This window comes from Myxine glutinosa, chromosome 14, assembly GCF_964187855.1.
Source record: "Myxine glutinosa chromosome 14, kmMyxGlut1.1, whole genome shotgun sequence".
Lineage (NCBI taxonomy): Eukaryota > Metazoa > Chordata > Myxini > Myxiniformes > Myxinidae > Myxine > Myxine glutinosa.
Genome location: NC_136274.1, coordinates 85,595,542 through 85,620,098, shown reverse-complemented (window position 1 = coordinate 85,620,098; position 24,557 = coordinate 85,595,542). Strand labels below are relative to the sequence as shown.

General features: G+C 43.1%; 1 protein-coding gene across 6 annotated transcripts in view; it reads right to left on the bottom strand.

Moving 5' to 3' along the window:
* Nucleotides 1–24,557, bottom strand: part of LOC137439984 (histone-lysine N-methyltransferase 2A) — a 248,494-nt gene that overhangs the window by 205,960 nt on the left and 17,977 nt on the right. For 5 of the 6 annotated variants that reach the window (XR_013621442.1, XM_068136309.2, XM_068136310.2 and 2 more), the window contains exon 2: nucleotides 18,011–18,098. Coding sequence is in view for 5 of the 6 variants with exons in the window: in XM_068136309.2 (XP_067992410.2) it covers nucleotides 18,011–18,098 (88 nt within the window). In the remaining variant the exon portion in view is untranslated. Of the gene's footprint in view, nucleotides 1–18,006; nucleotides 18,099–24,557 lie in introns of all 6 variants that reach the window. The other variant, XM_078768499.1, reaches the window with a different exon arrangement.

Sequence of the window (24,557 nt, the reverse complement as noted above, 5' to 3'; positions counted from 1 at the left end):
TTCACTTTAACCCTAAATGTTCATCTTCACTTTAACCCTCACTATTAATCTTCACTTTAACCCTCACTATTTATCTTCACTTTAACCCTCACTATTTATCTTCAGTTTAACCCTCACTATTTATCTTCACTTTAACCCTCACTATTTATCTTCAGTTTAACCCTCACTATTTATCTTCAGTTTAACCCTCACTATTTATCTTCAGTTTAACCCTCACTATTTATCTTCAGTTTAACCCTCACTATTTATCTTCACTTTAACCCTAAATGTTCATCTTCACTTTAACCCTAAATGTTCATCTTCACTTTAACCCTCACTATTTATCTTCACTTTAACCCTAAATGTTCATCTTCACTTTAACCCTAAATGTTCATCTTCACTTTAACCCTCACTATTAATCTTCACTTTAACCCTCACTATTAATCTTCACTTTAACCCTCACTATTTATCTTCACTTTAACCCTCACTATTTATCTTCAGTTTAACCCTAAATGTTCATCTTCACTTTAACCCTAAATGTTCATCCTCACTTTAACCCTAAATGTTCATCTTCACTTTAACCCTCACTATTTATCTTCACTTTAACCCTCACTATTTATCTTCACTTTAACCCGAAATGTTCATCTTCACTTTAACCCTCACTATTAATCTTCACTTTAACCCTCACTATTTATCTTCACTTTAACCCTAAATGTTCATCTTCACTTTAACCCTCACTATTTATCTTCAGTTTAACCCTCACTATTTATCTTCACTTTAACCCTAAATGTTCATCCTCACTTAACCCTCAGTATTAATCTTCACTTGAACCCTCACTATTAATCTTCACTTTAACCCTCACTATTTATCTTCACTTTAACCCTCACTATTAATCTTCACTTTAACCCTCACTATTTATCTTCACTTTAACCCTCACTATTTATCTTCACTTTAACCCTCACTATTAATCTTCACTTTAACCCTCACTATTTATCTTCACTTTAACCCTCACTATTTATCTTCACTTTAACCCTCACTATTAATCTTCACTTTAACCCTCACTATTTATCTTCACTTTAACCCTCACTATTAATCTTCACTTTAACCCTCACTATTTATCTTCACTTTAACCCTCACTATTAATCTTCACTTTAACCCTCACTATTAATCTTCACTTTAACCCTCACTATTAATCTTCACTTTAACCCTAAATGTTCATCTTCACTTTAAACCTCACTATTCATCTTCACTTTAACCCTCACTATTTATCTTCACTTTAACCCTAAATGTTCATCTTCACTTTAACCCTCACTATTCATCTTCACATTAACCCTAAATGTTCATCATCACTTTAACCCTAAATGTTCATCTTCACTTTAAACCTCACTATTCATCTTCACTTTAACCCTCACTATTTATCTTCACTTTAACCCTAAATGTTCATCTTCACTTTAACCCTCACTATTCATCTTCACTTTAACCCTAAATGTTCATCATCACTTTAACCCTAAATGTTCATCCTCACTTAACCCTCACTATTAATCTTCACTTGAACACTCACTATATATCTTCACTTTAACCCTCACTATTAATCTTCACTTGAACACTCACTATATATCTTCACTTTAACCCTCACTATTAATCTTCACTTGAACACTCACTATTAATCTTCACTTTAACCCTCACTATTCATCTTCACTTTAACCCTCACTATTCATCTTCACTTTAACCCTCACTATTTATCTTCACTTTAACCCTCACTATTAATCTTCACTTGAACACTCACTATATATCTTCACTTTAACCCTCACTATTTATCTTCACTTTAACCCTCACTATTTATCTTCACTTTAACCCTAAATGTTCATCTTCACTTTAACCCTCACTATTTATCTTCACTTTAACCCTTACTATTCATCTTCACTTTAACCCTCACTATTTATCTTCACTTTAACCCTCACTATTTATCTTCACTTTAACCCTCACTATTCATCTTCACTTTAACCCTCACTATTTATCTTCACTTTAACCCTCACTATTTATCTTCACTTTAACCCTCACTATTCATCTTCACTTTAACCCTCACTATTTATCTTCACTTTAACCCTCACTATTCATCTTCACTTTAACCCTCACTATTTATCTTCACTTTAACCCTCACTATTCATCTTCACTTTAACCCTCACTATTTATCTTCACTTTAACCCTCACTATTCATCTTCACTTTAACCCTTACTATTCATCTTCACTTTAACCCTTACTATTCATCTTCACTTTAACCCTTACTATTCATCTTCACTTTAACCCTCACTATTCATCTTCACTTTAACCCTTACTATTCATCTTCACTTTAACCCTCACTATTTATCTTCACTTTAACCCTCACTATTCATCTTCACTTTAACCCTCACTATTTATCTTCACTTTAACCCTCACTATTTATCTTCACTTTAACCCTAAATGTTCATCTTCACTTTAACCCTCACTATTTATCTTCACTTTAACCCTTACTATTCATCTTCACTTTAACCCTCACTTTATATCTTCACTTTAACCCTCACTATTTATCTTCACTTTAGCCCTCACTATTAATCTTCACTTTAACCTCACTATTTATCTTCACTTTAACCTCACTATTAATCTTCACTTTAACCCTAAATGTTCATCTTCACTTTAACCCTCACTATTTATCTTCACTTTAACCCTCACTATTCATCTTCACTTTAACCCTCACTATTTATCTTCACTTTAACCCTCACTATTCATCTTCACTTTAACCCTCACTATTTATCTTCACTTTAACCCTCACTATTTATCTTCACTTTAACCCTCACTATTAATCTTCACTTTAACCCTAAATGTTCATCTTCACTTTAACCCTCACTATTTATCTTCACTTTAACCCTTACTATTCATCTTCACTTTAATCCTCACTATTTATCTTCACTTTAACCCTCACTATTAATCTTCACTTTAACCCTAAATGTTCATCCTCACTTAACCCTCACTATTAATCTTCACTTTAACCCTAAATGTTCATCTTCACTTTAACCCTCACTATTAATCTTCACTTTAACCCTAAATGTTCATCTTCACTTTAACCCTCACTATTAATCTTCACTTTAACCCTAAATGTTCATCTTCACTTTAACCCTCACTATTTATCTTCACTTTAGCCCTCACTATTAATCTTCACTTTAACCTCACTATTAATCTTCACTTTAACCCTAAATGTTCATCTTCACTTTAACCCTCACTATTTATCTTCACTTTAACCCTCACTATTAATCTTCACTTTAACCTCACTATTTATCTTCACTTTAACCCTAAATGTTCATCTTCACTTTAACCCTCACTATTTATCTTCACTTTAGCCCTCACTATTAATCTTCACTTTAACCTCACTATTTATCTTCACTTTCACCCGAAATGTTCATCTTCACTTTAACCCTCACTATTTATCTTCACTTTAGCCCTCACTATTAATCTTCACTTTAACCTCACTATTAATCTTCACTTTAACCCTAAATGTTCATCTTCACTTTAACCCTCACTATTTATCTTCACTTTAACCCTCACTATTCATCTTCACTTTAACCCTCACTATTTATCTTCACTTTAACCTCACTATTAATCTTCACTTTAACCCTAAATGTTCATCCTCACTTAACCCTCACTATTCATCTTCACTTTAACCCTAAATGTTCATCTTCACTTTAACCCTCACTATTAATCTTCACTTGAACCCTCACTATATATCTTCACTGTAAACCTCACTATTTATCTTCACTTTAACCCTCACTATTTATCTTCACTTTAACCCTCACTATTAATCTTCACTTTAACCCTCACTATTTATCTTCACTTTAACCCTCACTATTTATCTTCACTTTAACCCTCACTATTAATCTTCACTTTAACCCTCACTATTTATCTTCACTTTAACCCTCACTATTTATCTTCACTTTAACCCTAAATGTTCATCTTCACTTTAACCCTAAATGTTCATCTTCACTTTAACCCTCACTATTTATCTTCACTTTAACCCTAAATGTTCATCTTCACTTTAACCCTCACTATTTATCTTCAGTTTAACCCTCACTATTTATCTTCACTTTAACCCTAAATGTTCATCCTCACTTTAACCCTAAATGTTCATCTTCACTTTAACCCTCACTATTTATCTTCACTTTAACCCTAAATGTTCATCTTCACTTTAACCCTCACTATTTATCTTCAGTTTAACCCTCACTATTTATCTTCACTTTAACCCTAAATGTTCATCCTCACTTAACCCTCACTATTTATCTTCACTTTAACCCTAAATGTTCATCCTCACTTAACCCTCAGTATTAATCTTCACTTGAACCCTCACTATTTATCTTCACTTTAACCCTCACTATTTATCTTCACTTTAACCCTCACTATTCATCTTCACTTTAACCCTAAATGTTCATCTTCACTTTAACCCTAAATGTTCATCTTCACTTTAACCCTCACTATTCATCTTCACTTTAAACCTCACTATTTATCTTCACTTTAACCCTCACTATTAATCTTCACTTTAACCCTCACTATTTATCTTCACTTTAACCCTAAATGTTCATCTTCACTTTAACCCTCACTATTAATCTTCACTTTAACCATCACTATTTATCTTCACTTTAACCCTCACCATTCATCTTCACTTTAACCCTCACTATTTACCTTCACTTTAACCCTCACTATTTACCTTCACTTTAACCCTCACTATTTATCTTCACTTTAACCCGAAATGTTCATCTTCACTTTAACCCTCACTATTTACCTTCACTTTAACCCTCACTATTTATCTTCACTTTAACCCTCACTATTCATCTTCACTTTAACCCTAAATGTTCATCTTCACTTTAACCCTAAATGTTCATCTTCACTTTAACCCTCACTATTCATCTTCACTTTAAACCTCACTATTTATCTTCACTTTAACCCTCACTATTAATCTTCACTTTAACCCTCACTATTTATCTTCACTTTAACCCTAAATGTTCATCTTCACTTTAACCCTCACTATTAATCTTCACTTTAACCATCACTATTTATCTTCACTTTAACCCTCACCATTCATCTTCACTTTAACCCTCACTATTTACCTTCACTTTAACCCTCACTATTTACCTTCACTTTAACCCTCACTATTTATCTTCACTTTAACCCGAAATGTTCATCTTCACTTTAACCCTCACTATTTACCTTCACTTTAACCCTCACTATTTATCTTCACTTTAACCCTCACTATTGTACACCGCTCCTTTCCTATGCCATCTCCAGGCATTGCAAAACGTCATTGCCGGGCACCCAAGGGGCTCGGCAGTGACGCACGCTGAAAGGGAGTACTCAGTTTTCACTCTGGTTGTTTTCTTGTTTTCTTGTTTTCTTGTTTGTTTGTCCGGGCGATATCTCAGCCATCCTTTGAGCTAGGAGGATGAAATTTCGGCACAATAGTGAGCAGGTCCTTTGTCAAAAAGGATATTTTTTGTTTTTTGATGAATCAATTAATTGAGGAGTTAATTTAATTATTAGAGATTAATTAAGTACTTATTTAATTAATCAAATTTCCTTTCTCTTCTGACCATTAACTCAGGCACCTTTTGAGTTAGGAAGCTGATATTTGGACATGCCAATGACCAGGTGATTTGGCTGCAAAGGCTATTTTTTATTTATTAATTAATCAATTAATTGATTAATTATTTAATTATTCGATTAATGACTAAATTTTTTTTTTTTTTAAGTTACAGATTCTGATGAAATGGTGGTGGTTTATGTGTTCTCTGACCGAATTGATTAATAATGCAATTTTTAAATGATTATTATTTATTTATTTTCATTATTAATCATTTATTTATTTTCTTTCTCATTTGGCCAACATCTCAGGCACCTTTTGAGCTCGGAAGCTAATATTTGGACATGAGTGACCAAGTGATGTGGCTATCAAGGATATTTTTGATTTATTGATCAATCAATTCATCAATTAATCGATTAATTATTTAATTATTCGATTCATTACTGAGAAAAAAAAATTCAGTTACAGATTCTGATGAAATGGTGGTGGTTTATGTGTTTTCTGACCAAATTGATTAATAATTTAATTTTTTTATGATTATTATTTATTTATTTTCATTATTAATCATTTATTTATTTTCTTTCTCATTTGGCCAATATCTCAGGCACCTTTTGAGCTGGGAAGCTAATATTTGGACATGAGTGACCAAGTGATGTGGCTATCAAGGATATTTTTGATTTATTGATTAATCATTTCATCTATTAATTATTTATTGATTAATCGATTAATTATTTATTGAGAATTGGTTAATTATTTATTGATTAATCAATTAATTATGTAATTTTTTTATGAATGAGTTATTTAATTAAATTTCTAAAAGATACATCTTCGGATGAAGCACTAGTGGTTTAGTTATGCGATTAGCCAATTGATTATGAAAATATTTTGTGATAATCTTTTATTGATTTTAATTATACAATTAATCAATCAATTAGTGTACACCTCTCCCTCCCAATGCAGCCTTAATGAGCTGCACTGCGGTATTGCCGGGCGCCCGAGGCGCCCCGGCAATGCCGCGCTGCAGCATATTTAATTATTTGGCATGGGGCGGTGTACTTTGAATGTATTTGTACTTGTTGTACACCGCTCCTTTCCTATGCCATCTCCAGGCATTGCAAATCGTCATTGCCGGGCACCAAAGGGGGCTCGGCAGTGACGCACGCTGAAAGAGAGTACTCAGTTTTCACTCTGGTTTCTTGTTTGTTTGTTGTACACCGCTCCTTTCCTATGCCATCTCCAGGCATTGCAAATCGTCATTGCCGGGCACCAAAGGGGGCTCGGCAGTGACGCACGCTGAAAGAGAGTACTCAGTTTTCACTCTGGTTTCTTGTTTGTTTTCTTTCTTGGTTGTCCGGGCGATATCTCAGCCATCCTTTGAGCTAGAAAGCTGAAATTTCGGCACAGTAGTGAGCAAGTCCTTTGTCAAATACGGTATTTTTTGTTTTTTGAATAATCAATTAATTGAGGAGTTATTTAATTGTTAGCGTTTAATTAAGTACTTATTTAATTAATTAAATTTCATTTCTCTTCTGACCATTATTAACTCAGGCACCTTTTGAGTTAGGAAGCTGATATTTGGACATGCCAATGACCAGGTGATTTGGCTGCAAAGGATATTTTTGATTTATTAATTAATCAATTAATCGATTAATTATTTAATTATTCCATTAATGACAAAAAAATTTTTTTTTTTTAAGTTACAGATTCTGATGAAATAGTGGTAGTTTATGTGTTCTCTGACCAAATTGATTAATAATTTAATTTTTTTATGATTATTATTTATTTATTTTCTTTCTCATTTGGCCAATATCTCAGGCACCTTTTGAGCTGGGAAGCTAATATTTGGACATGAGTGACCAAGTGATGTGGCTATCAAGGATATTTTTGATTTATTGATTAATCATTTCATCTATTAAGTATTTATTGATTAATCGATTAATTATTTATTGAATAATCAATTAATTTTTTAATTTTTTATAAATGACTTATTTAATTAAATTTCTAAAAGATACATCTTCGGAGGAAGCACTCGTGGTTTAGTTATGCGATTAGCCAATTGATTATGAAAATATTTTGTGATAATCTTTTATTGATTTTAATTATACAATTAATCAATCAATTAGTGTACACCTCTCCCTCCCAATGCAGCCTCAATGAACTGCACTGCGGTATTGCCGGGCGCCGGAGGCGCCCCGGCAATGCCGCGCTGCAGCATATTTAATTATTTGGCATGGGGCGGTGTACTTTGAATGTATGTGTACTTGTTTTCTTTCTTGTTTGTTTGTTTTCTTTCTTGTTTGTTTGTCCGGGCGATATCTCAGCCATCCTTTGAGCTAGGAAGCTGAAATTTCGGCACAATCGTGAGCAAGTCCTTTGTCAAAAACGCTATTTTTTTTTTTTGATTAATCAAAAAATTGAGGAGTTATTTAATTATTAGCGATTAATTAAGTACTTATTTAATTAATCAAATTTCCTTTCTCTTCTGACCATTAACTCAGGCACCTTTTGAGTTAGGAAGCTGACATTTGGACATGCCAATGACCAGGTGATTTGGCTGCAAAGGATATTTTTGATTTATTAATTAATCAATTAATCGATTAATTATTTAATTATTCGATTAATGACAAAAAAAATTTTTTTTTTTAAGTTACAGATTCTGATGAAATAGTGGTAGTTTATGTGTTCTCTGACCAAATTGATTAATAATTTAATTTTTTTATGATTATTATTTATTTATTTTCATTATTAATCATTTATTTATTTTCTTTCTCATTTGGCCAATATCTCAGGCACCTTTTGAGCTGGGAAGCTAATATTTGGACATGAGTGACCAAGTGATGTGGCTATCAAGGATATTTTTGATTTATTGATTAATCATTTCATCTATTAATTATTTATTGATTAATCGATTAATTATTTATTGAGTAATCAATTAATTATTTAATTTTTTATAAATGACTTATTTAATTAAATTTCTAAAAGATACATCTTCGGATGAAGCACGAGTGGTTTAGTTATGCGATTAGCTAATTGATTATGAAAATATTTTGTGATAATCTTTTATTGATTTTAATTATATAATTAATCAATCAATTAGTGTACACCTCTCCCTCCCAATGCAGCCTCAATGAGCTGCACTGCGGTATTGCCGGGCGCCGGAGGCACCCCGGCAATGCCGCGCTGCAGCATATTTAATTATTTGGCATGGGGCGGTGTACTTTGAATGTATGTGTACTTGTTGTACACCGCTCCTTTCCTATGCCATCTCCAGGCATTGCAAATCGTCATTGCCGGGCACCAAAGGGGGCTCGGCAGTGACGCACGCTGAAAGAGAGTACTCAGTTTTCACTCTGGTTTCTTGTTTTCTTTCTTGGTTGTCCGGACGATATCTCAGCCATCCTTTGAGCTAGGAAGCTGAAATTTCGGCACAGTAGTGAGCAAGTCCTTTGTCAAATACGGTATTTTTTGTTTTTTGAATAATCAATTAATTGAGGAGTTATTTAATTATTAGCGTTTAATTAAGTACTTATTTAATTAATTAAATTTCATTTATCTTCTGACCATTATTAACTCAGGCACCTTTTGAGTTAGGAAGCTGATATTTGGACATGCCAATGACCAGGTGATTTGGCTGCAAAGGATATTTTTGATTTATTAATTAATCAATTAATCGATTAATTATTTAATTATTCGATTAATGACAAAAAAATTTTTTTTTTTTAAGTTACAGATTCTGATGAAATAGTGGTAGTTTATGTGTTCTCTGACCAAATTGATTAATAATTTAATTTTTTTATGATTATTATTTATTTATTTTCATTATTAATCATTTATTTATTTTCTTTCTCATTTGGCCAATATCTCAGGCACCTTTTGAGCTGGGAAGCTAATATTTGGACATGAGTGACCAAGTGATGTGGCTATCAAGGATATTTTTGATTTATTGATTAATCATTTCATCTATTAAGTATTTATTGATTAATCGATTAATTATTTATTGAGTAATCAATTAATTATTTAATTTTTTATAAATGACTTATTTAATTAAATTTCTAAAAGATACATCTTCGGATGAAGCACTACTGGTTTAGTTATGCGATTAGCCAATTGATTATGAAAATATTTTGTGATAATCTTTTATTGATTTTAATTATACAATTAATCAATCAATTAGTGTACACCTCTCCCTCCCAATGCAGCCTCAATGAGCTGCACTGCGGTATTGCCGGGCGCCGGAGGCGCCCCGGCAATGCCGCGCTGCAGCATATTTAATTATTTGGCATGGGGCGGTGTACTTTGAATGTATGTGTACTTGTTTGTTTTCTTTCTTGTTTGTTTTCTTTCTTGTTTGCTTGTCCGGACGATATCTCAGCCATCCTTTGAGCTAGGAAGCTGAAATTTCGGCACAATAGTGAGCAAGTCCTTTGTCAAAAACGGTATTTTTTTTTTTGATTAATCAATAAATTGAGGAGTTATTTAATTATTAGCGATTAATTAAGTACTTATTTAATTAATCAAATTTCCTTTCTCTTCTGACCATTAACTCAGGCACCTTTTGAGTTAGGAAGCTGATATTTGGACATGCCAATGACCAGGTGATTTGCCTGCAAAGGCTATTTTTGATTTATTAATTAATAAATTAATCGATTAATTATTTAATTATTCGATTAATGACAAAAACTTTTTTTTTTTTTAAGTTACAGATTCTGATGAAATGGTGGTGGTTTGTGTTTTCTGACCAAATTGGTTAATAATTTAATTTTTTTATGATTATTATTTATTTTCATTATTAATCATTTATTAATTTTCTTTCTCATTTGGCCAATATCTCAGGCACCTTTTGAGCTGGGAAGCTAATATTTGGACATGACAGTGACCAAGTGATGTGGCAATCAAGGATATTTTTGATTTATTGATTAATCATTTAATCGATTAATTATTTATTGATTAATTATTGATTAATCAATTAATTATTAATTTTTTTATTAATGACTTATTTAATTAAATTCCTAAAACATACATCTTCGGATGAAGCACTAGTGGTTTAGTTATGCTATTAGCCAATTGATTATGAAAATATTTTGTGATAATCTTTTATTGATTTTAATTATACAATTAATCAATCAATTATTGTGCACCTCTCCCTCCCAATGCAGCCTCTATGAGCTGCACTGCGGTATTGCCGGGCGCCTGAGGCGCCCCGGCAATGCTGCACTGTAGCATATTTAATTATTTGGCATGGTGGCGGTGTACTTTGAATGTATCTGTACTTGTTTATCTTCACTTTAACCCTCACTATTGTACACCGCTCCTTTCCTATGCCATCTCCAGGCATTGCAAATCGTCATTGCCGGGCACCAAAGGGGGCTCGGCAGTGACGCACGCTGAAAGAGAGTACTCAGTTTTCACTCTGGTTTCTTGTTTGTTTGTTTTCTTTCTTGTTTGTTTTCTTTCTTGGTTGTCCGGACGATATCTCAGCCATCCTTTGAGCTAGGAAGCTGAAATTTCGGCACAGTCGTGAGCAAGTCCTTTGTCAAATACGGTATTTTTTGTTTTTTGAATAATCAATTAATTGAGGAGTTATTTAATTATTAGCGTTTAATTAAGTACTTATTTAATTAATTAAATTTCATTTCTCTTCTGACCATTATTAACTCAGGCACCTTTTGAGTTAGGAAGCTGATATTTGGACATGCCAATGACCAGGTGATTTGGCTGCAAAGGATATTTTTGATTTATTAATTAATCAATTAATCGATTAATTATTTAATTATTCGATTAATGACCCAAAAAAATTTTTTTTTTAAGTTACAGATTCTGATGAAATAGTGGTAGTTTATGTGTTCTCTGACCAAATTGATTAATAATTTAATTTTTTTATGATTATTATTTATTTATTTTCATTATTAATCATTTATTTATTTTCTTTCTCATTTGGCCAATATCTCAGGCACCTTTTGAGCTGGGAAGCTAATATTTGGACATAAGTGACCAAGTGATGTGGCTATCAAGGATATTTTTGATTTATTGATTAATCATTTCATCTATTAATTATTTATTGATTAATCGATTAATTATTTATTGAGTAATCAATTAATTATTTAATTTTTTATAAATGACTTATTTAATTAAATTTCTAAAAGATACATCTTCGGATGAAGCACTAGTGGTTTAGTTATGCGATTAGCCAATTGATTATGAAAATATTTTGTGATAATCTTTTATTGATTTTAATTATACAATTAATCAATCAATTAGTGTACACCTCTCCCTCCCAATGCAGCCTTAATGAGCTGCACTGCGGTATTGCCGGGCGCCGGAGGCGCCCCGGCAATGCCGCGCTGCAGCATATTTAATTATTTGGCATGGGGCGGTGTACTTTGAATGTATGTGTACTTGTTTATCTTCACTTTAACCCTCACTTTTCATCTTCACATTGACCCTCACTATTTATTTTCACTTTAACCCTCACTATTTATCTTCACTTTAACCCTCACTTTTCATCTTCACTTTGACTCTCACTATTTATTTTCACTTTAACCCTCACTATTCATCTTCACTTTAACTCTCAATGTTCATCTTCACTTTAACCATTTGTTCTTGTCACACTTCATTTTTAATTAATTTGTGCTTGTCACCCACCTAACCTGTACACCAAATTTTCTTTGAATATGTCCATAAGCTTTTGAGATGTCCTTCACAGACAGACAAACATACAGGTTTGAAAACACAACACCCGTCCACATATGGTGACTGAGGCTAAGAACATTGTACACCGTTGTTGAATATGTCCAAGTTAAACGATCTCTCAAATGAGCTAACGAATTGAGGTTCATATCACTTGCATATTCCATAAACTCGGACACTGGTTTCTGGTAAAAGTGACGTTTCTCGTGTCTGCGCACCGAGGTAATACGGGCTCTCCATGGCGGGTAAAATGTCCTTCAAGGAAAGCAATTAGGGAGAGAAGAGCGACTGTAGAATCTCGGCAGAAGTGTTCGAGAAACTCCCATGTTAAGACTGAGCCATGGAAAGGTTTCGAGTCAGTCAGGACAGAAAGGACTATGTCAGGCACATCCACAGCTTCAGTCACAAAAGTGAAAATCAAAGATTCAATGTCCCTTTAAAAGATAGGCCTCTTTAGGGAAGGGATTATACTAAGGGATGGGATGGGAGGAACAACCTGCTGGGAAAAATATATGGGCTCAATAACATCAGTGAAACAGAACTGCCAAATAAAACAATCACACAGTTGCTGTTCATGTGTGTTGTGCAACAGATGAAGGTTATCATGAATGTTGTTAATGCATCAACAACTAGAACAGCACTCGGTAGGAGAGCATACCTCCACCAGGCGGAACCATTTACGTTTTGTATCCCACTGGTAGGTCGGATCTGGATTCGGACGTGAACCAAAATCGAATCAGCTTGTTCTTGTCGATTGCACAACTCATCCACTGAGTTTTGTCATAAGTCGTCCACAACTTTTTAAAATATCATCTTATATTTTGTTTTTCGCCCCCATCACACAATGGTGAAGAATCACTTTAAAAATCCAAAAATTCTCGTATCCGGATCCAGATTCCAATCTTCACCAAAACTGAATCAATTCTTCCTTGCAGCACACACCTAGCCTGTCCACCACATGTCGTCCGAATCCATCCACAGTTTTTTGGGATATCGTTCTCTATATATCGTGTTTTGCCCGATCTCTCAATGGTGATAAATCGCCTAAAACATTCTCAGATCCAGATCTGGATCTTCACCAAACTCAAATAATTTCTTCCATGTCACATACCCATGTCACATACATGTTGATGATGGTGAAAATGATGATTGGAAAGCTCTTGGTGAACGTCATCTAGGGATATGCTCCGCAGGTTGGTCGGAGCGATGAAGAGAAGGACAAGTTCTGGTGTGCGATAGAGAAGCTGATGGAAAACGTGAAAGATGAGGAAGTTGTTGTGGTAGAGGAGACCTAAATGGACATGTGGGAAGGCGTATGGATGGTTTTGACGGAGTTCATGGGGGTTACGGATATGGTGTGAGAAATGGAGAAGGTGAAAGGATTTTGGAGTTTGCTGATGGAGCTGATTTGTTGCTTTGTAATACTCAGTTCCAGAAAGAGGATAATAAGCTTGTTACATACACGTCAGGTGGGTCGACGACAACCGTTGACTACCTGATGGTGCGTAGGCGAGATAGGGGGCACCTCCGGGACACAAAGGTGATCCCGGGGGAGGCGGCTGTTTCACAGCACCACTTGGTTGTCTGCGACATAAGGGTGAAAGGTGCGAGGAGAGCTCGGCGGGTGAAGTACCAACCGAGAATGAAGGTGTGGAGGTTGAAAGAGGTGACAGTAAGGGAGGCATTAAAAGAGAGGCTGAGTAGGCACCTCCGGGACACAAAGGTGATCCCGGGGGAGGAGGCTGTCTCACAGCACCACTTGGTTGTCTGCGACATAAGGGTGAATGGTGCGAGGAGAGCTCGGCGGGTGAAGTACGAACCGAGAATGAAGGTGTGGAGGTTGAAAGAGGTGACAGTAAGGGGGGCATTAAAAGAGAGGCTAAGTAGGGTAGAGGATGATGTGGTTGAGCTTGAAAGTGGTTGGATGTCAATAAAAGCTAGTCTGTTGGGAGCCGTTGGTGAGGTATGTGGATGGACAAAAGGACCACCGAGGCACTCAGAAACATGGTGGTGGGATGATGAAGTTGGAAAGAGGATTGACGAGAAGAGGAAGAAGTTCAAGGCGTGGCAGAAGGCGAAGGGTACGGGAGCAGAAACAGCAGAGCATGAAAGTAAGAAGGCTGCAAAGAAAGAGGTAGCAAAGGCGCAGGAGGCATGTAGGAAAATGTTCGGAGAACGCTTGGATTCGGAAGAGGGTCAGAGAGCAGTATTCCGGATTGAAAAGCAGATAGCGAAAGAGAGGTGTGATGTGATGGGGGCGAGTTGCTTGAAGGATGAAGAGGGACAAATCGTTGTGGACCCAGATGGAATTAAAGGAAGATGGAAAAGATATATGGAAATGCTGTTGAATACAGAGAATGAATGGGATGGCAGCATAGAGAGTAATCCAGTGTTAGGACCGGCAGAGAAGATAACTGAGAAGGAAGTTGAGGAAGCGATAAAAGCAATGAAGAGTAGAAAAGCGGGAGGGCCGACGGGAGTTGTGGGAGATATGATGAAGGCAGCAGGAAGTTGGGGTGTGAAGAGAATGACAGAGATCTGTAATCTGGTGGTGAAAGAAGGCCGCATTCCAGTGGATTGGGAACTGAGTACCCTCGTCCCTCTATACAAGGGGAAAGGTGACCCTCTGGAGTGTGGCTCGTACCGAGCGATAAAGTTATTGGAGCATGGAATGAAGGTAATGGAAAGGGTGTTGGAGAGGAGGATAAGGAAGAAAGTGAAGATCGACGAAATGCAGTTTGGATTTATGCCAGGAAGAGGAACGACAGATGTGCTTTTCATTGTGAGGCAGTTGCAGGAGAAGTACATGGAGAAGAGGAAGAAGTTGTTTCTTGGGTTTGTTGATCTGGAGAAAGCAATCGATAGGGTTCCATGCGAAGTATTGACATGGGCATTGAGGAAGTTAGGAGTGGAGGAATGGTTGATCAGAGTAGTGATGGCAATGTACAAAAGAGCACGCACAGCTGTAAGGACGAAGGACGGGAACAGTGGTAAGTTTGAGGCGAAGGTGGGAGTGCATCAGGGGTCGGTACTAAGTCCACTACTATTTGTAGCTGTGATGGAGGTGCTGGCTCAGAACATAAAGGAGGGTTTACCGTGGGCGTTGTTGTATGCAGATGATCTGGTGTTGATTGCGGAAAGTATGGATGGACTGAAGGAAAAGATGAACAAGTGGAAGGAATGTATGGAGACAAAAGGTCTGAAGGTGAATATCGGAAAGATGAAGGTGATGGCAAGTGGTAAAGCATGTGGTGAGGTGGAAAGAACTGGGAAGTGGCCCTGTGTGCAGGAAGGGTGTCGGAGTGAACTCCATTCAATGTACAATGTGCGCTGAGTGGGTTCATCAAAAATGTAGTGGTCTGAGAGGGTCATTAACCAGTGTGGCAGGTACATTCAAATGTCAGGTGTGCACAGAGGGTGCTGCAGATGGAGGAAATGTTGAGTTGGATCTTGGAGACGGCGTGAAGCTGGAAGGTGTGAAATCATTTTGTTACCTCGGAGACATGCTGAATGGAGAAGGTGGATCAGACTCGGCAACGGTTGCTGGAGTGAGATGTGCATGGAAGAAGTTTCGGGAACTGAGTGGCGTGCTAATGAGGAGGGGAGTGTCGTTGAAGCTGAAGGGAAAGGTGTATGCTGCATGTGTGAGAAGTGTTATGATTTATGGGAGCGAGGCATGGGTAATGAACGTAGAGCAGCAACGAAGGCTGGAAAGGGTGGAAATGCGAATGGTTCGATGGATGTGCGGAGTATCGTTGAGAGAGAGGAAGACAAATGATGAATTGCGAAAGATGATGGGAATAGAGCCTGTGATTGATGCTGTGAAGAGGAACAGGTTGAGATGGTTTGGTCATGTGTTGAGGAATGATGAAAGTGACTGGTTGAGAAGAGTGATGGAAATGAATGTAGAAAGAAGTAGAGGACGGGGAAGACCGAGAAACACTTGGCTAAAGATGGTGGAAGAAGAAATGCGGGCAAGGGGGTTAACAAGGAGAGATGCAGAAAATAGGGCGAAATGGAGAAGATTGTCATGGGGACCGCAAGGCTAACCCCCGCTCCAGCAGGGAAAATGGCCTTAAAATGCATGTTGTGTTGTTGTTGTTCACATACCCAACCTCTCCACCAAATTTTATCTGAATCCGTCCACAACGTTTTGAGATATAATGTTCACAAACAAACAAACGGACAGAGGCAAACAAACAAACAAGAAATATGTCATGCACAGCACGATACTTGCGAAACCCTAAAATAAGTTGTTGGCCTATGTTGACCTTTTGGCCTATGTTGATCTAAAAAATAGTTGGTGGTTGAATTCAGACATGCAAATCCTCTTCAAATTTCAAGTCAATCGGATGAAAATTGAGAATCATACTAAAATACACCAATTGTGTCTGTCCGTCTGTCTGATTCATTTTTGATGCCAATACATTCCGTCGTTACTTATCCAATCTCAACCAAACTTGACAGGATGACCAAGGGTTACATAATGAAGGCTGTAGCACATTCATTGCCCCCCCCCCCTCCTCAAGGGGGTTTTCTCCCCCGAGCGGGTTTTCCCTGCCATTGCCGTCAATGGGTTGCGTGTTGATGTGTATAGCCATATTAAGTTAGCTTTATCGTGGCTGTTTTCCAAAGAAGAAGATTTATCATGGCATTTTTCCAAAGAAGCTTTTAATAACAAAATCAATGATAATCGCATATTGTTAATGTTATTACAAAACAATATTAATACTAATAATGTCCCACTTCCCCAAGGCGTTTTTCCTGCAGTGATAACGTGTATAAATAGCTTATAGTTATAATGGTGTTTCCGTGGGAGCAATGGCTTGTACAGGAAGAAAAATATTATAAACCACAAACACGTATGATTTGCTTTTTAAACAGTCGCTAATGCTCTTCATGAAGCTAAATGAATAAATTTGGAGGAATCCCGACATCCGTGAAGTAAGTTTTTACTCGCAGAACGGAGCGAAGATCTACTGTACTCTATATAACCCACAAATGTTGGGTTAATAACATGGCCCTTTCTACCACTGCCGTGGCATTTTTCGTAGCGAACTTTTGAAACTCGCTCCCGCTGTTTCATACGAAACAAAGGGATGAAGACTGGGGTGTGCTCATTTACCAAGCAGCTAGTTAGTGCTTGCCAAGCCAGCCGTTCCTTAACGGTTTTGAATGCAATGCTTGCTCGAATGCTTAAACCACTTGGCGATCTCTCCACAAGAAACTTGGTAAATGAACACACCCAATGTTCTTGAGATCCGACCATAGATCGACTGTAATCTATATACCCCAAAGAGGAATGGCCCTTTTTCCACTCCCGTAGTGAGGGGGTGTACTAGTTTTAGAAATTTGACAAAGTTGGTGACCTTTGGCCTATGTTGACCTGTTGACATTTTGACCCCCAAAACAAAAGGCTTCTTGCTTATGAAAAGGCTTCATGCTTGCTTCTTGCTTGAAAAACAAAAGGCTCTACCGTTTGGTGAAGTTTCGTGAAGATTGGTTGAAAATTGTGACCTGTAGGCGACTGACATACTGACATACAGACAGACAAACAGACAGACAAACAGACAAACAGACAGACAGACAAACAGAATAACGCACAAGACCAACCAATATACTTGAAAAATCTTCGATTTTCACAAGTAACAAACAGACGGGGGAAAACACAATGTCCATCCACGCTTGGTGGCAGGGGTAATAACACCACCCGATTCTTCCATGCCTCCAAGACCCACCAACCTCGCTGCTGACTTGATGGAGGAAAACAAGGTCCCAGACGGTCAGGCTGCTCATTCCCACCCACAGGAAAGCCCTCAAATCCCTCATCCTAGGAAATACACACAAGAACGATGAGCAAGTAAAGAACAATCCGAGGACTCGAAAATATTTCAATCTACAGCCCCGATAACTTTTTGAGATAATCTGCTCACAAACAGACAAACAGACAGACAGACAGAGACAGACAGAGACAGACATGGTTGAAAACATAACGTCAATCCATCTTGGATGGCTGGTGGAGATAACAAGGCTCCAGCCTTCAGGGTGTGTCCTGGGAAATGTGGAGACCAACACCTGCACAAGAGGGACACTGACCGGGCGACAACGTCCAGGGGGATGCTGGGGCAACAGAGCTAGAGGGACGTCTGGGAAAACAAGACTTAGTGAATGCTGGGGCAAGAAGGCTCAGGGAATGCTTGGGCAACAAGGCTCAGGGAACGCTGGGGCAACAAGGCTCAGGGAATGCTGGGGCAAGAAGGCTCAGGGAATGCTGGGGCAACAAGGCTCAGGGAACGCTGGGGCAACGAGCCTCAGGGAATGCTGGGGCAAGGAGGCCCAGGGAATGCTGGGGCAACGAGGCGCAGGGAATGCTGGGACAACAAGGCGCAGGGAATGCTGGGGCAACAAGGCGCAGAGAATGCTGAGGCAAAAAGGCTCAGGGAATGCTGGGGCAACAAGGCTCAGGGAATGCTGGGGCAAGGAGGCCCAGGGAATGCTGGGGCAAGGACGCCCAGGGAATGCTGGGGCAAGGAGGCCCAGGGAATGCTGGGGCAAGGAGGCCCAGGGAATGCTGGGGCAAGGAGGCCCAGGGAATGCTGGGGCAAGGAGGCCCAGGGAATGCTGGGGCAAGGAGGCCCAGCGAATGCTGGGGCAACAAGGCCCAGGGAACGCTGGGGCAACAAAGCCCAGGGAATGCTGGGGGAACAAGGCCCAGGGAATGCTGGGGCAACAAGGCCCAGGGAATGCTGGGGCAACAAGGCTCAGGGAATGCTGGGGCAACAAGGCTCAGGGAACGCTGGGGCAAAAAGGCTCAGGGAACGCTGGGGCAACAAGGCTCAGGGAACGCTGGGGTAACAAGGCTCAGGGAACACTGGGGCAACAAGGCTCAGGGAACACTGGGGCAACAAGGCCCAGGGAATGCTGGGGCAACAAGGCCCAGGGAATGCTGGGGGAACAAGGCCCAGGGAATGCTGGGGCAACAAGGCCCAGGGAATGCTGGGGCAACAAGGTGCAGGGAATGCTGAGGCAAAAAGGCTCAGGGAACACTGGGGCAACAAGGCTCAGGGAACGCTGGGGCAACAAGGCTCAGGGAACGCTGGGGCAACAAGGCTCAGAGAATGCTGGGGCAACAAGGCTCAGGGAATGCTGGGGCAACAAGGCTCAGGGAATGCTGGGGCAACAAGGCGCAGGGAATGCTGGGGCAACAAGGCGCAGGGAATGCTGGGGCAACAAGGCGCAGGGAATGCTGGGGCAACAAGGCCCAGGGAATGCTGGGGCAACAAGGCCCAGGGAATGCTGGGGCAACAAGGCGCAGGGAATGCTGGGGCAACAAGGCGCAGGGAATGCTGAGGCAAAAAGGCTCAGGGAATGCTGGGGCAACAAGGCTCAGGGAATGCTGGGGCAACAAGGCTCAGGGAATGCTGGGGCAACAAGGCTCAGGGAATGCTGGGGCAACAAGGCTCAGGGAATGCTGGGGCAACAAGGCTCAGGGAATGCTGGGGCAACAAGGCTCAGGGAATGCTGGGGCAACAAGGCTCAGGGAATGCTGGGGCAACAAGGCTCAGGGAATGCTGGGGCAACAAGGCTCAGGGAATGCTGGGGCAACAAGGCTCAGGGAATGCCGGGGCAACAAGGCACAGGGAATGCCGGGGCAACAAGGCACAGGGAATGCCGGGGCAACAAGGCCCAGGGAATGCCGGGGCAACAAGGCCCAGGGAATGCCGGGGCAACAAGTCTCAGGGAATGCCGGGGCAACAAGGCCCAGGGAATGCCGGGGCAACAAGGCCCAAGGAATGCCGGGGCAACAAGGCCCAGGGAATGCCGGGGCAACAAGGCCCAGGGAATGCCGGGGCAACAAGGCCCAGGGAATGCTGGGGCAACAAGGCTCAGGGAATGCTGGGGCAACAAGGCTCAGGGAATGCTGGGGCAACAAGGCTCAGGGAATGCTGGGGCAACAAGGCTCAGGGAATGCTGGGGCAACAAGGCTCAGGGAATGCTGGGGCAACAAGGCGCAGGGAATGCTGGGGAAACAAGGCGCAGGGAATGCTGGGGCAACAAGGCGCAGGGAATGCTGAGGCAAAAAGGCTCAGGGAACGTTGGGGCAACAAGTCTCAAGGAATGCTGGGGCATCAAGGCTCAGGGAATGCTGGGGCAACAAGGCTCAGGGAATGCTGGGGCAACAAGGCTCAGGGAATGCTGGGGCAACAAGGCCCAGGGAATGCTGGGGCAACAAGGCCCAGGGAATGCTGGGGCAACAAAGCCCAGGGAATGCTGGGGCAACAAGGCCCAGGGAATTCTGGGGCAACAAGGCCCAGGGAATGCTGGGGCAACAAGTCTCAGGGAATGCTGGGGCAACAAGTCTCAGGGAATGCTGGGGCAACAAGGCCCAGGGAATGCTGGGGCAACAAGGCCCAAGGAATGCTGGGGCAACAAGGCCCAGGTAATGCTGGGGCAACAAGGCCCAGGGAATGCTGGGGCAACAAGGCCCAGGGAATGCTGGGGCAACAAGGCCCAGGGAATGCTGGGGCAACAAGGCCCAGGGAATGCTGGGGCAACAAGGCCCAGGGAATGCTGGGGCAACAAGGCTCAGGGAATGCTGGGGCAACAAGGCTCAGGGAATGCTGGGGCAACAAGGCTCAGGGAATGCTGGGGCAACAAGGCTCAGGGAATGCTGGGGCAACAAGGCACAGGGAATGCTGGGGCAACAAGGCACAGGGAATGCTGGGGCAACAAGGCGCAGGGAATGCTGGGGCAACAAGGTGCAGGGAATGCTGAGGCAAAAAGGCTCAGGGAATGCTGGGGCAACAAGGCTCAGGGAATGCTGGGGCAACAAGGCTCAGGGAATGCTGGGGCAACAAGGCTCAGGGAATGCTGGGGCAACAAGGCTCAGGGAATGCTGGGGCAACAAGGCTCAGGGAATGCTGGGGCAACAAGGCCCAGGGAATGCTGGGGCAACAAGGCCCAGGGAATGCTGGGGCAACAAGGCCCAGGGAATGCTGGGGCAACAAGGCCCAGGGAATGCTGGGGCAACAAGTCTCAGGGAATGCTGGGGCAACAAGGCCCAGGGAATGCTGGGGCAACAAGGCCCAGGGAACGCTGGGGCAACAAGGCTCAGGGAACGCTGGGGCAACAAGGCTCAGGGAACGCTGGGGCAACAAGGCTCAGGGAATGCTGGGGCAACAAGGCTCAGGGAATGCTGGGGCAACAAGGCCCAGGGAATGCTGGGGCAACAAGGCCCAGGGAATGCTGGGGCAACAAGGCCCAGGGAATGCTGGGGCAACAAGGCCCAGGGAATGCTGGGGCAACAAGTCTCAGGGAATGCTGGGGCAACAAGGCCCAGGGAATGCTGGGGCAACAAGGCCCAGGGAATGCTGGGGCAACAAGGCCCAGGGAATGCTGGGGGAACAAGGCCCAGGGAATGCTGGGGCAACAAGGCCCAGGGAATGCTGGGGCAACAAGGCTCAGGGAATGCTGGGGCAACAAGGCTCAGGGAACGCTGGGGCAAAAAGGCTCAGGGAACGCTGGGGCAACAAGGCTCAGGGAACGCTGGGGTAACAAGGCTCAGGGAACACTGGGGCAACAAGGCTCAGGGAACACTGGGGCAACTAGGCTCAGGGAACGCTGGGGCAACAAGGCTCAGGGAACGCTGGGGCAACGAGCCTCAGGGAACGCTGGGGCAAGGAGGCCCAGGGAATGCTGGGGCAACGAGGCGCAGGGAATGCTGGGGCAACGAGGCGCAGGGAATGCTGGGGCAACGAGGCGCAGGGAATGCTGGGGCAACAAGGCGCAGGGAATGCTGAGGCAAAAAGGCTCAGGGAATGCTGGGGCAACAAGTCTCAGGGAATGCTGGGGCAACAAGGCTCAGGAAATGCTGGGGCAACAAGGCGCAGGGAATGCTGGAGCAACAAGGCGCAGGGAATGCTGGAGCAACAAGGCGCAGGGAATGCTGAGGCAAAAAGGCTCAGGGAATGCTGGGGCAACGAGTCTCAGGGAATGCTGGGGCAACGAGGCTCAGGGAATGCTGCGGCAACGAGGCCCAGGGAATGCTGGGTAACGAGGCCCAGGGAATGCTGGGGCAACGAGGCTCAGGGAATGCTGGGGCAACAAGGCTCAGGCAATGTTGGGGCAACAAGGCTCAGGGAATGTTGGGGCAACAAGGCTCAGGGAATGCTGGGGCAACAAGGCTCAGGGATTGCTGGGCCAACGAGGCTCAGGGAATGCTGGGGCAACGAGGCTCAGAGAATGTTGGGGCAACGAGGCTCAGGGAATGCTGGGGCAACGAGGCTCAGGGAATGCTGGGGCAACGAGGCTCAGGGATTGCTGGGCCAACGAGGCTCAGGGAATGCTGGGGTAACGAGGCCCAGGGAATGCTGGGGCAACAAGGCTCAGGGAATGCTGGGGCAACAAGGCCCAGGGAATGCTGGGGCAACAAGGCTCAGGGAATGCTGGGGCAACAAGGCTCAGGGAATGCTGGGGCAACAAGGCTCAGGGAATGCTGGGGCAACAAGGCCCAGGGAATGCTGGGGCAACAAGGCTCAGGGAATGCTGGGGCAACAAGGCTCAGGGAATGCTGGGGCAACAAGGCTCAGGGAATGCTGGGGCAACAAGGCTCAGGGAATGCTGGGGCAACAAGGCTCAGGGAATGCTGGGGCAACGAGGCTCAGGGAATGCTGGGGCAACGAGGCTCAGGGAATGCTGGGGCAACGAGGCCCAGGGAACGCTGGGGCAACGAGGCCCAGGGAACGCTGGGGCAACAAGGCGCAGGGAACGCTGGGGCAACAAGGCGCAGGGAACGCTGGGGCAACAAGGCGCAGGGAACGCTGGGGCAACAAGGCGCAGGGAACGCTGGGGCAAAAAGGCGCAGGGAACGCTGGGGCATCAAGTCTCAGGGAATGCTGGGGCAACAAGGCTCAGGGAATGCTGGGGCAACAAGGCTCAGGGAATGCTGGGGCAACAAGGCTCAGGGAATGCTGGGGCAACAAGGCTGAGGGAATGCTGGGGCAACAAGGCTCAGGGAATGCTGGGGCAACAAGGCTCAGGGAATGCTGGGGCAACAAGGCCCAGGGAATGCTGGGACAACAAGGCTCAGGGAATGCTGGGGCAACAAGGCCCAGGGAATGCTGGGGCAACAAGGCCCAGGGAATGCTGGGGCAACAAGGCCCAGGGAATGCTGGGGCAACAAGGCCCAGGGAACGCTGGGGCAACAAGTCTCAGGGAATGCTGGGGCAACAAGGCCCAGGGAATGCTGGGGCAACAAGGCCCAGGGAATGCTGGGGCAACAAGGCCCAGGGAATGCTGGGGCAACAAGTCTCAGGGAATGCTGGGGCAACAAGGCCCAGGGAATGCTGGGGCAACAAGGCCCAGGGAATGCTGGGGCAACAAGGCCCAGGGAATGCTGGGGGAACAAGGCCCAGGGAATGCTGGGGCAACAAGGCCCAGGGAATGCTGGGGCAACAAGGCTCAGGGAATGCTGGGGCAACAAGGCTCAGGGAACGCTGGGGCAAAAAGGCGCAGGGAACGCTGGGGCAACAAGTCTCAGGGAATGCTGGGGCAACAAGGCCCAGGGAATGCTGGGGCAACAAGGCCCAGGGAATGCTGGGGCAACAAGGCCCAGGGAATGCTGGGGCAACAAGTCTCAGGGAATGCTGGGGCAACAAGGCCCAGGGAATGCTGGGGCAACAAGGCCCAGGGAATGCTGGGGCAACAAGGCCCAGGGAATGCTGGGGGAACAAGGCCCAGGGAATGCTGGGGCAACAAGGCTCAGGGAATGCTGGGGCAACAAGGCTCAGGGATTGCTGGGCCAACAAGGCTCAGGGAATGCTGGGGCAACGAGGCTCAGAGAATGTTGGGGCAACGAGGCTCAGGGAATGCTGGGGCAACGAGGCTCAGGGAATGCTGGGGCAACGAGGCTCAGGGATTGCTGGGCCAACGAGGCTCAGGGAATGCTGGGGTAACGAGGCCCAGGGAATGCTGGGGCAACGAGGCTCAGGGAATGCTGGGGCAACAAGGCCCAGGGAATGCTGGGGCAACAAGGCTCAGGGAATGCTGGGGCAACAAGGCTCAGGGAATGCTGGGGCAACAAGGCTCAGGGAATGCTGGGGCAACAAGGCTCAGGGAATGCTGGGGCAACAAGGCTCAGGGAATGCTGGGGCAACAAGGCTCAGGGAATGCTGGGGCAACGAGGCTCAGGGAATGCTGGGGCAACGAGGCTCAGGGAATGCTGGGGCAACGAGGCCCAGGGAACGCTGGGGCAACGAGGCCCAGGGAACGCTGGGGCAACGAGGCGCAG